General features: G+C 50.4%; 6 protein-coding genes across 6 annotated transcripts; 1 reads left to right on the top strand and 5 right to left on the bottom strand.

Annotated features, from left to right (window-relative positions):
* Window positions 1-214: 214 nt before the first annotated feature.
* Window positions 215-937, bottom strand: N7446_003401 (putative ubiquitin conjugating enzyme; the record flags this gene model as incomplete). Its single annotated transcript, XM_058512150.1, has 3 exons — window positions 215-468; window positions 555-647; window positions 781-937. The coding sequence occupies 3 exons, from the start codon at window positions 935-937 to the stop codon at window positions 215-217; spliced, it is 504 nt and encodes a 167-aa protein (XP_058377686.1).
* A 379-nt stretch (window positions 938-1316) lies between these two features.
* N7446_003400 (uncharacterized protein) lies at window positions 1317-2459 on the bottom strand (the record flags this gene model as incomplete). Its single annotated transcript, XM_058512149.1, has 2 exons — window positions 1317-2252; window positions 2301-2459. The coding sequence occupies 2 exons, from the start codon at window positions 2457-2459 to the stop codon at window positions 1317-1319; spliced, it is 1095 nt and encodes a 364-aa protein (XP_058377685.1).
* A 703-nt stretch (window positions 2460-3162) lies between these two features.
* On the bottom strand, window positions 3163-4347 carry N7446_003399 (carnitine:acyl carnitine antiporter; the record flags this gene model as incomplete). Its single annotated transcript, XM_058512148.1, has 4 exons — window positions 3163-3825; window positions 3893-3909; window positions 3991-4039; window positions 4099-4347. 4 exons carry the CDS (start codon window positions 4345-4347, stop codon window positions 3163-3165), a joined length of 978 nt encoding a protein of 325 aa, XP_058377684.1.
* A 624-nt stretch (window positions 4348-4971) lies between these two features.
* N7446_003398 (CFEM domain-containing protein) lies at window positions 4972-6309 on the bottom strand. The gene is made up of 4 exons (XM_058512147.1): window positions 6003-6309; window positions 5767-5944; window positions 5505-5713; window positions 4972-5454 (listed from the first exon to the last, which is right to left on the bottom strand). The coding sequence occupies exons 1-4, from the start codon at window positions 6084-6086 to the stop codon at window positions 5161-5163; spliced, it is 765 nt and encodes a 254-aa protein (XP_058377683.1). The 5' UTR covers window positions 6087-6309; the 3' UTR covers window positions 4972-5160.
* Window positions 6310-9313: 3004 nt separating this feature from the next.
* On the top strand, window positions 9314-10892 carry N7446_003397 (uncharacterized protein; the record flags this gene model as incomplete). Its single annotated transcript, XM_058512146.1, has 2 exons — window positions 9314-9442; window positions 9489-10892. The coding sequence occupies 2 exons, from the start codon at window positions 9314-9316 to the stop codon at window positions 10890-10892; spliced, it is 1533 nt and encodes a 510-aa protein (XP_058377682.1).
* A 594-nt stretch (window positions 10893-11486) lies between these two features.
* On the bottom strand, window positions 11487-12555 carry N7446_003396 (uncharacterized protein; the record flags this gene model as incomplete). Its single annotated transcript, XM_058512145.1, has 2 exons — window positions 11487-12368; window positions 12430-12555. 2 exons carry the CDS (start codon window positions 12553-12555, stop codon window positions 11487-11489), a joined length of 1008 nt encoding a protein of 335 aa, XP_058377681.1.
* Between the last annotated feature and the right edge of the window lie 1317 nt (window positions 12556-13872).

Genomic DNA, 13872 nt, shown 5'->3' with positions numbered 1-13872 from the left:
CAAAGAAATGCACCGCAAAACAAACAGATCGAGAGCATGGCCATGAATGCGATTGCAGGTCCCCAAAGGTAATGCAACCTAGTGCTCGCTCTATCATGCAGAAAACGAACACCGTGATAGATCTGACAAAAGAAAAGATCCAGAGAAAATCAGCAACCCCATGTTAAATAAATCATAAGCCACCATCCTATATTGCCGTGAATCATCCGACCATTTACTCCTCCAAACTGTCACGCACACATCGGCGAACGCGCTTCTTGAACTCCGCAGGGTCCTCACGCCATAGGCGGGCAGCCTCCACATTGGCGGGGCTTTCATCATTGGGACTGGACAGCATGGAAATCACGGACAGAAGGATGGTCTCGGGCGTTTGGACAGGGGACCAGCGTTCGGCGGCCGATTCGTAACCGTACTTGTCCTCCTCGGGAGGGTGCAGGATAGAGATACAGACTTCACCGCTCTCATAGACTAAAAAACAAAGTAGTCACGTGTGAGTATATCAAGTATAAAACCGGTATCCGCACATCGACGCCACAAAAAGGGAGATCACATACTGTTGGGATGGAAGAGGGGCGACTCGAACTTCATCTTGGGTGGGCGATGGGGATATTCGGCGGGGAAGGAAAGACGAGCCCGGAAGAAACCACCTATATATATCAGCAAGCAGAGCATGTTAGCTTATTCTACGTTTCCAAAAACTATGGTCCAGAACACGGCGCGGTTGCCGAAGAACATCTGCAGACCTCAGCCCTGGGGAGCTGAACGAAGGCCTAGACATACCTCCATATAGCTTAACATCATCCGAGATCATGAGCATAACCTCCCACTCAAAGACATTGTTATCGACCAAACCGCAACTGATCCCAGGAATGTCCTTATCGGACTGCATTTGCTGCAGCTGGCGGCCCAGCATGCGGCCCGCGGGAGAAGTCGCCATTGTGGAAGTGATGGAGAGAACAAAAGAGGAAAGAGAAAATGGAAAAGGAGTCCTTCAAACTTGAGGCTAATAACGAGGTTGAGAGAGGCGAGAGATGAGGGGGAAGCAAAAAGAAATGAAGGCGGTGAGCCCGAAGCGGGGGGGTGACGGGGGCGGTGAAGACGGAGATTCCAAGTTGAGATAAACCATGGGCAACTACAGATGATGTGGTGGTTTCGTATCATATAGAACGGTATTCATATATATAAACATGTTATAACATTCCAAAGTCGTGTAAAGATAGAAGCATCCAAGCACTCATATCCCGCCTTCCTTCCCTATAATAGGTCGAGATCCATACCATCCATACATCTCATTGCATTTTATACTCCGACTCGATTTAAAATGCGGGAGAATTGTCCTTGACAGGCTTGGCAGTCTTCATCATCAGAACGACTTGGCCACCGAGCACAAGGGCGGCAAAGACACCAAGCGCCACCTCAATGGCAAAGGTCTTACCCAAGACCTTGGCGTACCGAACGCGAGCAGCCCAGTCAAAGGTGGTCCAAGCATCCACGATACCAATCTTGCCACTGCCTCCGGTGATAGCAGGGTTGACTTTACCACCGAAGGAACGGTCGAAGGGCACGATGGTCTCATCTTCCTCGGGCAGCATAGAAGCAGCCACACGAACAAAGACGACACGAGCAGGGATGGAGATCAAGAAGGCCAAAATAGCGGGAACAACGCTGACGCCCATGAAGCGGAACAAGGCCACCATGGATGGCACTTCCTTGTCGTTGGAAATGTCGAGCCAGCCAGCAAAGTTAGCAATCGACATTGGGATGAAGAAAGCAGCAGCAGTGAGGATGTCCTCCACGGCAGCCGCAGGGGCAATCTTAATCCAGGATTTGTAGCTGGGAATTCGCTGATAGAATCTCTTGGGGGAGGGCTCGGAGATGACAATGTGGACCCAAGCCATCTGCCAGGTAGCGAGCAGAACGCTCAAGATGGACTGAACGAAGAACTGGCCAAGGTAAGAAGTAGTCGGGATGGGAACAAAAGAAGAAAGGAAACCGCGAGCGGCAGAGTAAGCCACGAACATGCCAATACCGCGGAAGCGCGACCAGAAGCCAGCACGGGAGCGCAGGTGCTTCACGGTAGTGCGCAGCTTGCTGGTGATGGGCTTGAGGGGAGTGGCAGCATCGAGCTGGGGCTCTTCCTCATCGGTGGGCTTGATAGGGTCGGGCTCGGATGCAATGCGAACATAGATGTCAGGGTTGGTATCTTCGACCGCGGCCAAGGTCGCAATCACCATGCCATAGGTATACTCGACCTATGGAGTGTCAGTAACACTATATCCAAAAGACATATACCAACTTACAGCGCAGAACATCAGAGCCAACACAACACCAGTGATGGCAAAGAGAGCCACCAGTCCCCCATGGGGCTCTGCAGTGTTGGGATTATTCGCAGGCCCCCGCAAGTGAGCGGCAGCAAGCTCGGTGCCCCGGCGCATAAGATGACTGCTAACAGACGACATGTTGCAGATTATATAAAATGATGAGAAAAAGGAAGTAAGACGGGGCGGGGAATGGGCCCTTTATGAATACAAAGCAGAGCAGGCAGAGCAGGCAACACACCACTAGCGCCTGAGCTTACGGTACTCTTACGGTACTTAGACTTTGCTGGGGATCCACATACAAGTGGAAGTATCTGACTCGTACCCTTTTACATCTCTGGGTAGCACCGACTCGACTTGAAACAATACTTGACTCGAGGTGCAGTGGTGGAATTAATTCCTTTTCTTTCACAGCCAAATGGCAGAGAGAAAATGAAGACTTACAGTCTGTATAAATATAGAACCCCCTAGATCGGGCCTTAGCAGCTCCGACTGTGCCGGTAATTGGCTCCCAACGTTAGCGCTAAGGATCATGTTTGGGGATACGCCACTCGGGGCCAATCCTTTTAACTCGCTTGTTAAGTCCATTAGCGCTGTACGAAAGGTGGTGTTGAGCCTCCATGATTCAGGCAAAGTGGGTATGCTACATACGCCTATGATTTGCTAGTTTTTGAATACATTCTAGACTGCAATTTGATTTTATAGGTAACGCCCCAATTTTTGGACTCTATAATATGGACATCTAAAACATACAGATGCGAACCAAGTCAAATCAAATCACCATCCGTGGATGGGACACAAAACGCTGCAAAAAACCAAAGTATCTACCAACACTACTCCATCCCTAGTCAAAGAGCTTCTTCATGAACTTGTGAGCCAGCTCAACACCAAGGAAAGTGGCAGCGTTGGCAGGCACCGCACGAGCCAGAGCCGGTCCGAAGCCAGGGAAGAAGGCCTTGAAACCACCGCTGGCGTAAACTGACCGGATGGTGCCGCCGATAGTCGGCTTACCCGGTGCGCTCTGCAGACGAGACTTGATTGTGTCGACGGGGAAGACGGGAATCCACATGGCAATACCAGCAGCACCACCAGCGCACAGAACCGCGGACAGAGATAGCTCGCCGGTGATGTTTCCATTCTCATCCTTGGGGGTCAACGAGCGCTTGATGTATTCGTAGGCCGCAAAGTACGCAGCGGAACCAGGGCCATCACGAGCCAGCGTCATGGCGCTACCACGGAACACACTGCGGATACCACCCTCCTTGTACAGTTGGCGCACGACATCGGTACCACCGGAGTACTTGGGCTTCTGGCCGGGGGGAGGAGGGTTCTGACCCTGGATCTGGAGGAGGACCTTGACACGCTCAAAAGGCGCGGTGATCAGGGTCATGGGAATGGCCGAGAAGAAACCGGCTGCGGAGATCTGTGCAATGGAGTATTGAGGAGTATCGTGCTTGACGGGGACAACCGAGAATTTGTTCACAAGGGTTTTGCCCAGATCGTAACCCTGGTGCGGTGTTAGCAGTGCTTCCGACCGGGCGATTGCAGGCTATTCAGGATCTAATATAACATACCCAGAAGCTGACAGCGACTATATGACAGGAAATATTAGCTCAAATTCGACCAATTGCTTATATGAGACCCGTCAAGGTCAATAACAGGGCAAACTTACACATAGGAGTAACACCGACGAGGGGCGCAGAGACACCAGCATACAGACCCTACAAACCAATGTCAGTTGGTCGTATGATCCAATTCCGTTAAATGATCGAATTCATACCCTGGCCAATCCCTCACGGGCAACTGTCCGCCTCACCACATCCATAGCACCCGAGTAGACACCCTTCTCAGCAGTCTGCAAGCGCACCTTGACCAGATCGAAGGGGTGTCCCACAATCACAGCACAAAGACCACCAGCTGCACCAGCACCGAGAGAGCGCAGCTGAGCAATGGTCTGGTTGACGGCCTTGGTCTCAGCGATCTTGACCTCATCTTTCAGCTGCTGCGGGGAAGAAGTGGAAGTCGACATTGTGGACTCGGGGCGGGGAGAGAAAGGGATAGGATTCAAGAAAAGGAGAGAAGAGAGAATAGGTAGAGAAGCAAATCCACCGAAGACCTAGAAATGGAAGACCCGCGAGAAATGATGACCGAAGCCGAATAGCGCTTCCCCAGACGAAGTATTGTGCCTCGGCTCGGCAGCGGAGAAACCGGCTTCCCGTTGATATGCGAGTTGACTCTCAAGTCAAATGTTAAATGTTTGACGTTGGACTATGAATGCTTTTTTTTTGTAGGATATAAATGTTCTCGACTTCGATGGTCTGCTCTGATTACGTCGGGGACCGCCGCGTTCGGGTGAACGGGAAACACAGTTGGACTACTCCACGTTTCCCCGCGGAATAAAGGATGCCGGATGTCCGTGTTGGGACTCGGTGTAGTTTGATGTAATGTGGACATTCAATAGTATCAGATTGAAGCTATAGAGAAACATATAAGGTACACTGGACATTAGACAGACAAGTATATACACCGAGGTCGCGATCACATGGAAATCCACATGCTCCGACGACATGGTCATGTGCCCACAGCTACTATGGAGATCTACATGTATAGCAAACACAGCCTTACTGTACAACAACAGAGGTATATGTGTAGAATTTCATTCATATTCCATCCATTAAGTCGGTCATTAGATTAACAGCTCCGAAGAGCAGGAGAATAAGTAATATTGTACCAATCATGACCCCGGTTCATATCCTGTACCTATACAAGCCAAACGGCGACACATGATTCATAACCCATAGATTACCAGAGGGACTCTGCTCCATCACATAGACGGGCAAATTTACAGAGCGAGGAGAGCGACCAGGCCGAGAGCACCCATAGCACCACTGCCGACTGTGGCCATAGGGACAGCAGCGCCAGTGCTGGTGGAAGGAGCAGCAGACCCGGAGGCAGAGTCGGACTGGCTGCTGGAGTCAGAAGAGCCGGAGCCGTTGGAGTCGGAGTCGGAGTTGGAGCTGCCGGAGCCAGTCTCAGTGGAAGAGGCAGCAGTGCCGGTGCTAGTCATGGTGGTCATGGAGCCGGACACAGTGCCGGTGCTGGTCATAGTCGTAATGGAGCTAGATATACCAGTACCCTGGGTAGGTGTCAGCGTGGTCAATCGATAGAGATAGATATATTTCTTACAGAGCCAGTGGCGGTAGCGGTGCCAGTCATGGAGCCAGTGATGGAACCAGTCGTAGAGCCAGCGGCGCCAGTAGCACCGGTTATAGAGCCGGTCGAGGTACCAGTCACGGAGCCAGTGGAGTCAGAGCCAGCACCGGCGCCAGAGGCAGTAGAGCTGGAGTCGGAACCGGAGCCAGAGGTAGAGCTAGCGTCAGAGCCAGCAACACCGCCTGCAATATAATGTTAGCTTCAGAGAACTTTCAGATCACAACAGGGTACGTACCAGGGCACTTGGCAACGGCCATGGAGAGGACCTGCTCGGCGTCGTCGCTGGGGCAGGCCTGCTTGGTGCAGTCGCGGATACCGAACTTGTAGTCGTCGGTCTTGCAAAGGCAGGACAGGTCACCAGGCTTGCAGCCCAGCTCAGAAGCCTTGTTGTTCATGTTGGAGACACACATTTGCTATGAACAAAGTGTCAGCATTGGATCTCGATGTTGAAGATCCAAAGATAGTACTCACAGCGCAATCGGATGCAGAAGGGTCGGCAACAGCGAAGCCGGCAGCGGCCAGAAGGGCCAGGGCAATGGGAGAGAAGGACTTCATTGTGATGTTTGAGAAAAGTCTCAATTGACTAGAGAGGTAGAGGATATGGAGATGTTGAGAAGTGAAGGGAAGACTGTGAAGGATCAGAACTGAACTTGAGAGCAAGGGCTTAGTGTTTTATAAATGGGACCTGTAAATCCTAGCTGAGAATCAAACTCTGCATGTAGCCGAGTCACAGCCACTTGCCCCGGACTGGAAATTGAGTGTCGGTAGTGGACGAAGCTCGCATTGGAGCCCAATGGCTATGCAGGATCAGCCGTGTGGATTGCCTTGCAGGGCAACAGTGTTGGCGCATTGCTACGGCGCCAACGTGGGTAAATTGGACCGTGGCCTGATCCTGTGTAGCATGAAGTCATCAATATCAACAAGCTGGATCTACTCTCTCGAATAAGGATTGATCGACCGGAGATAGCTTGCACCCTTTCTCATATATCGATCTCATTCGCTGGTCCAATGGGTCAAGCCACACAGGGGCCCATCAGGCTCCATTGAAGCCCAAGGTTTGCCTTTTCATGTGTTCCCCTGGAACGAAGCGATCTGGTTCTCTGATTCCAAATGATGCATCGTACAGGCTGCATGATTCAGTGCATTTGTCGCTCCAAAATCATGGCACAAACCATGACGGTCTTCGATGCAGCAAATGTGCCACCGGCGTCACACCGAAGAAATAGATTGCGGTACTCCGTAAATGAACAACCGAGGCAGAGGCCGGTGGGGCAGATCGACACTGAGATCCGAATCGGGGGCTCTTTGGAACTAATCCGAATAGTCGCTGGATACGTCGAGAGTCCGATCGCACTATTGAAAGTCTCTTCGTGTCACCGCTCCCAAGCCACAAACATTCCCCAGCCACCTTCCTCTCTAAGTGTTGCAGTCTCTGTTGCAGGTGTAAATTCTCGGAGGCTTGTTTCATGTAAAGGGAATCCCTTGCATAGCACATGGGCGGCCCTGGGGATTCACCGATGGGTTTGAGCCTTGAAAAGCCGATCGACATCCAATTTCCTAGTCCGATAGACTTTGCGATGAAGATCAAGGGATCGCTCGGTTCGATGGTCACTAGCCCCTAGTAACTCACTGATCATTTGATAATTTCATACTGGTCTGATTGACAAAGTCAAACGCGCGAACGCGCGAGATGTCCGACCTTCCCAATCTGGAAGGTGTCACGTCCTATAAGAGCGGTGTGGCTGGCAATAAAGAGGTCATCTTGAAGAATCTCTGGTCTACATCCAGCGGCAGGCATATGCTTGAAGACGTTTCAGTCGTGCTGTTGCTCCAGTGACGCCCCGCTGGTCCACGTCAAACCCCATACATGTAGTGACTCTCTGTGGCTTCGCAGATAATGCCCGTGACCCAAAAAGTCCACTCGCTGCAAGGATTGCAATGCTTGTGTTTAAGCTAAAGCCAAATATAGCTACAGTACACTCAGCCTGGGGACTTTCGATGTACTCAGGGGAACTTCTCTTACTGGCATACATTAGCACGTTCAATTGGGAATTCCAAGCTTTTCCTACCCAAGACTCAATCAATTCGCATGATGCCCCTGTGGTCACAGGCTCCAAAGTTTGGACGGGGTCCGGGGGCTGGGGCTCCCTTCGTGGATAACACAGGCTGTCGTCGTTTCAGCTTTTCATCGCCCTTGCTTCCAAGATTTGGCTGAGACATCTAGCTCCAGACTAGCCTTCCAGCCTTTATGATACATCTACAGCTACAGTAATATGGCTCTTTGAGGGTTCTGAGCCTTGGCGCGATACCTCTTCATGATTGACGCCTGCTGGCCTTGTCGTCCATCATCTCGAGATGAATCGATTTTAGCACTGTGGGCTGTGTCCCAATATCAGCTTATATGGTAAACAAAATGCATATGTGAAGTTACTTTGCCCATATACAGCTTCCTAACAGTATCTCACCCCTTCGAAACGGCCGACTCCCAACCCTTTTCTGGCCATTTCGAGTTGGTTTATGGTAATTCCAGGCTTGCCTTGACCGCAGCGCCTAATAACGCAGTCTTCCCATAACTAGCCAAGCGCTATCGGTAGTATCAAACATGGTAGCATAGCGACGTCAAGATGAATAGCCGAATATATAGCTTTTCTAGAGGCCGAATGACGAAGAACAAAGTACGGCTCCCAATGTCGTGTACACAGTACCACGAATCATCCATTAACTACAGTTATCGAAATCTTTACGCTGGTATGAATAATACGATTATGGATGACCGTAACAGCGCCATTCACAGCGTCACTACGTCCCGTGAATGGACCATCAGCATAATAGTTTCTTGGCTGGCAGAATGACGAGCACGTTAGTCTCACCTCTCACCCCCATATGCTCTCCCCAGTGCTCAAAACTTACCTGGCCATAGTTGTTTCACCTGTTCGACCCCAAGCGGGGCCAAGTTGTCGGATGTCTTTGTATCCGAGGATGACTGGCTTTATTAGTATCAAACTATTTACAGCGTTAGTGAAGGAGATACGCTGATCAATCCTTGATTTACCAGGATCATGGCAACAACGCCTCGCACGGGGTTCGTGATTCATAAGTTCCCTTACGACCTATACCGGTATACAGGAACAATGAAGTGGCGCAAGACGAGGGTCCAATTAAGAAACTATATGCTTAAATGGTGCACCAGAGGACGTTTGGCAGAAAAGGACTTGTATGGGATTGTGGGGATCGGAGACCGAGCTCGTTTTTATAAAATGAGTGCAGGGTCATCTGACCTAGAGTATGTCAAGGGTTCATATTCTTTGAAGGACGCCCAGGTCATTGAACGAATTCTACTTGAGATCCAAGATAATCTGTAGGGTTGTAACACCCGTCAAGTTTCCTTTTGTCTGTGCTTGCTTCAAACCTGGTCTTGTGTTATTGCCTGATAGCAATGGAGAAATAATGCTCTGGCTATCGCACGCTCTGAAATCTATCGAAGCTTGGCTTTTCTGTTAAGGAACTACCGCCGTTAGAAGCGTAACGTTGCACCAATTCTACGCGATTACTTTTCAAGTAGAAGTCCGACTTAAATTGCAGTATAGCTTGTGTCAACATCGAGTTGGCTATATTGCTCATAGCTGAGCATAATGTCAGTCGAGGCTGGAGTGGTGAGACGGTGGTCCGTCGGGGTTCCGGTCAGCTCTATAAGAAGCCAAAGGGAAAGTGGCAGGGCTTATCAGAACTTCCCCGCATCAACTCTTCTTCAATCCCTTCATCAATTTCAGCTATTTTCAAAAATGGTCATTAGAAGCACCAGCTCGCCATTGACGCCCGAGCTCGATGTCTTGGTACAGCAGCAAATGGACAAATGGAAAGTCCCCGGACTGACCATGGCGATAGTCCACGGCTCCAGCACCTGGTCAAAGGTAGATACACCAACCGATTGACTATTCTATGCTCAAATAATCTCAGGCATACGGCATGGCCGAATTCCCTGATCGGAAAATGACCACCGATACTCTGTTCTCAACATGTAGCACCACCAAGGCTTTCACCGCCGCTGCTGTCTCTCTCGCAATCCATGATAGCAAAAACACTGAGTCTCCTCTTCGCTGGGACACACCACTTGCATCCATTATCCGCGATGACTTTGTGCTAGGGAACGACTATAGTACAAATCATACAACGATAGAAGATGCTCTCTCACACCGGTCAGGACTACCCACCTACGATGCATGCCTTAGTCTCGCACATCCAAATCGACCTTTGCGCGAGGCAGTCCGATATTTGAGACATCTACCTATGAAATATTCACCCCGCAGCACTTTTTCATATAATAACCACATGTACATGACAGTCTCGCATGCCCTGGAACAAATTGAAGGCCGACCTTTCGGCGAAATCGTCAAAACACGCATTTTAGAGCCCTTGGGAATGAACGATACACACTTCTCCGTCCAGGAAGTCTCCAAGAACCCAACTCTCAGTCGTCGATTGGCAAAAGGTTACACCTGGGACGTAGGTTCAGACACCTACGTCGCAGAACCGTACATGACCGATGAAGCCGTGACAGGCGCCGGAGCCATGGTCAGCAATGTCCACGAGTACACCAAATGGCTCCGAACAATGATCTACCAAACAGGACCGATCTCACCAGAAGGCCATGCAGCACTCATCCAACCACGAACCGTAATCACAGACATGAGCGACCTCGTCGCACCCCCAGCACCACACCAGCTCTATGCCCTGGGGTGGTTTATACACAGTTATCGCGGCGAGCCACTGTACTGGCACAGCGGAAGCTTGGCGGGATTTGGTATAATGGTCGGCTTCCTCCCAAGTAAGAGATTCGGATTCGCAATGATGAGCAACACAGTGAATGGGCGACACGCAGAGGTGGAGATATTCCTGCACCTCCTCGACCAGATATCCGGCGGACCAGCGATTCCTCGCACAATAGGCCGGAGCCACGTAGCCGAGTCACAGAGTAAAGCCATACCTAAGGCCCAGACTATGAGCGAAGCGATGAAACGCTTCTATCCATGCCTGCCTAATCCGCCCATCCCTCATTCTCTCCCATTACACCAATATGTGGGGCGATACGAGCATCCGGGCTTTGGATCTATCACGCTTGACATAGAGAAAGGGCACCTGGGTGCCAATTTGCTCGACCGTGTTACAGCAGGGATTATGTCCTTCCACCATGCCAGTGGGGAATTCTTCGTGGGGTACTTCTTCCAGCCAAAGTCCATTGGAATGTTTAGTGGGTATTACAAGGCGGAATTTACCATTGATTCCTGTGGGGTTCCTACAGCCATGGGATTGGACCTAGAGCCGGCTTTGGGCGAGGAGAAGATTTGGTTTCAGCGCAAGTGATGTGGTGTCGACTAGGCAGATATATATTTGAAGCTGTGTTCCATTCGATACGAGTGGGTCGCCAATTGCCAACGTTCTCTAGTTATAGATCAAACTTTAAAATCTTTACTCAGTAGTCCATGTATGTCTAATCAAAGCTTATACTGGAACTTACTGAGACAGGCAATTTAAAAATAAAGCTGCCTAGTTCCAATGTAACCGAACTACTCACACATACTCGATGCCGACCCGCTCGGCCCGGTGGAGACAAAAAAACTTTGCAATCCCCAGGCAAAAAAATCCAAAAAGTTATTGACCGACGCAGGGGTCGAACCTGCAATCTCTTGATTCGTAGTCAAGCGCCTTGCCATTGGGCCAGCCGGCCTACTTGTTGAAGAACCAGGGCAAAATGTGCTTTATGTTTGGAAAAGATGGTATTGGGTATAACGTTTCACGTGATAAGTTACACATAATAGTAGTGGATAATAGATACAGAGACTCGAGATAGAACAGGTATGACAAAAAGGAAATAGGAATGGCACAGTGATGCTAGGTATTTGATGCAAGAAAACGCTGAAAAACAAGATTCGAAACTCATGCCAACCGGTAGACAGGTCATACATCCGACTCGGGCACGGTCAGATGGATCCGAGGCACCATGGGCGACTTCTCAGAATGAGTACCCTCTTCAAGCGAGACATCCTGCGAGTAGCGGGGTGAAGTCCGCCACCCGAAGCGGGCAGAGAAAGACATGAGAAGAGATCCAATGAAGAAGCCGAGCAGGCAAGCCGCGAGACCGGCGACCGCACCCAGCACAGCGGGCAGGATAATCGGGCGAACGATACGCATGAAAGCATTCTTCGGACGGTGGTGGTGGTGCGGATGACGATGACCAGAACGATCGTTGGGCTGAGTAGGCGCAGCCCAGAAAGACGAAATAGAGAAAGGCGATTTGGACTCAGTGTTGGCGTTGGAGTCGGAGTCGACAGACACATCCTTGTTCTCAATGTGATCCTCGGATTCAGTCGACTGCGATTCAGTCGACTGCGAATCATTATCAGCAATCGAGGCAGACGTCTTCGCATCGAAAAACGACCCGACATGCGTCTTCCAGTACTTCACAACCCACGGCCGACTCTTCTGCGCGAAGTGATCTGCCTGGTAACCGCCGCGCGCGGGTCGCACACGGACACGAGTGATTTGGTGAGAACCATCCTGGTAACTGACCAGGTCGACGACTGTAGCGTCGGGGGAGACGAGGTTCCCATGTAGATCGTGGAGTTCAACGCGCACCCGGACAATACCCGCTACCGAACCCACATTGTTTGCGGGGAGGGGACGGCTGTGGATGGTGTAAGTCAATTCCACGGACTTTTCCCTCTGGGTGGGATGAGAGGCTTGGTAGAGAGGCGCGGTGAGTTGCATTGTTGTTGATGGGGGGTAGACTTGGTCGTTGTTGGCGTAGAGGCTGCCATCTTTGATGGACCAGTCAATGGACTGTGGATTGTTAGAACATGTGTATTCTGTGGATTCTGTGTATTCTCGAGGGTGCACATACCAGAAGTGATTTGACGCCGGTTTCGAGGTCATCGGGCGAAGGAACAAAAGGAAGGCGGAGTTGGTGAGACTTGATGGGCGTTGCGGAGGCGACGGCCAAGCAGAGGGCCAACCATGGGAGACGCATGATGAATAGGAGAGAGTAGAAGGAAAGGAAAGAAAAGGGAATGTGGAAAAAGGAAAAGAGGCCAAGAGGTTAATAAGTAACAAAGAAGGCGATTGCACGGCTGAGGGGAAGCTAAGACTTTTGGACCCCACGACTCCGGGGGAATTACTTTGGAATGGCTGTCTGTCCGAGAAGCATAGAAGAATCAAGAGTGGATGTGGGGTTGTGATGTGGAATATAGGAGCCTAAACCTATCCTCTACTTCTATTCCGTGAGAACCGTGGAAAATAACCTCAATTCCACTTCAAAGTCCTCTCAGGTTGAAAGCTTAGCGTCCAATGTTTCAAGCGGGTCCCGAACATGCTCCATTCATTCCTTTTGATTGGACTTGACAGGTCTATTATTATCTGCCTGATTCTGAGCGATTTAGTGCTAGTTTGCTTAGCCTTGGTGATTGTTGCAGCGACAAGGCTTGACTAGCTGTATCTCCACTGTATTTTTTCCATGGTCGATCTCCCTAGAGCCTCACCTCAGTGGTACAGGTACATGTACCGTACGACCTTGGACTCGATCCTTGGCCCCCAATGTAATGTTCCCATTCTATTACTGACTAGCACTGCCCGGACAGGGGGCTGCTACCTTATAGGTGAGCTACAGTATTAAATTGCTGTAGTACTACTGTGTACAAATGAAACATACAGATACGAAAAAAGCAATAAAGATTCGGTGATAGCCGTTGGTCCGTTACTCCGTTGCTATAAAAAAGGACACTATTTGGTTAAAAAATTAGCAAGCTCCCTCACAACCCGTGTCTCTGTTCGGAGACGCTAAAACTAACGAGCTTTTTTAGCGGCGATCGACAAAGTTCTATGTTTGTCTCGGGTATCTTAGCCCGGGCTTGACGGGGGCCGCGGCCCCCGAGCCAGACAGAGATGGTGTGAGACACGCACTGCCCCGTTCTGGTTAAGCGCATGGGAAAAACAGAAAGGAAAAATCATTAGTCTTTCACTAAGCCTGCATGCTGGACCCTGAATGCAGGGTTTTTAGGACAACTGGCAATGGGAGATACCTAGCGATAGGAGCAGGCTACTTACTTGGCGGTGGTGATGCAGGTCGAATCTCACATCTGACTTCGCTTCGTCTTGCTGATAAATAAATATTTGGCCCCAACACTCCGGTTCAACACATGACATCTGCTACGTCTGGGAGAATAGCTATCAAAGATCGTCGGCGCTGCCTAGTTCCCGGCCCCGGGGCTAAATATGCAAGGCTTTGCCACCTTTAATCTCGACACGGAACGTGCTTGTTTTCCTCTCGAGGTGTGACTCAAGATTGGAC

Source organism: Penicillium canescens (genome assembly GCF_028828765.1).
Source record: "Penicillium canescens strain IBT 15451 chromosome Unknown utg000002l_segment0_segment0, whole genome shotgun sequence".
NCBI classification, from domain to species: Eukaryota; Fungi; Ascomycota; class Eurotiomycetes; order Eurotiales; family Aspergillaceae; genus Penicillium; species Penicillium canescens.
Note: the sequence above shows the minus strand (reverse complement) of the source record. Positions and strands in the feature narration are given on the sequence as shown.

Excerpts from the sequence above, each read along its gene's own strand:
- N7446_003398 (XM_058512147.1), bottom strand. The coding sequence starts at position 6,086 with ATGAAGTCCTTCTCTCCCATTGCCCTGGCCCTTCTGGCCGCTGCCGGC. Across the intron at positions 5,945-6,002 it reads CTTCTGCATCCGATTGCGCT|CAAATGTGTGTCTCCAACAT; the intron begins GTGAGTACTATC and ends CTTTGTTCATAG. Across the intron at positions 5,714-5,766 it reads GGCCGTTGCCAAGTGCCCTG|GCGGTGTTGCTGGCTCTGAC; the intron begins GTACGTACCCTG and ends ATTATATTGCAG.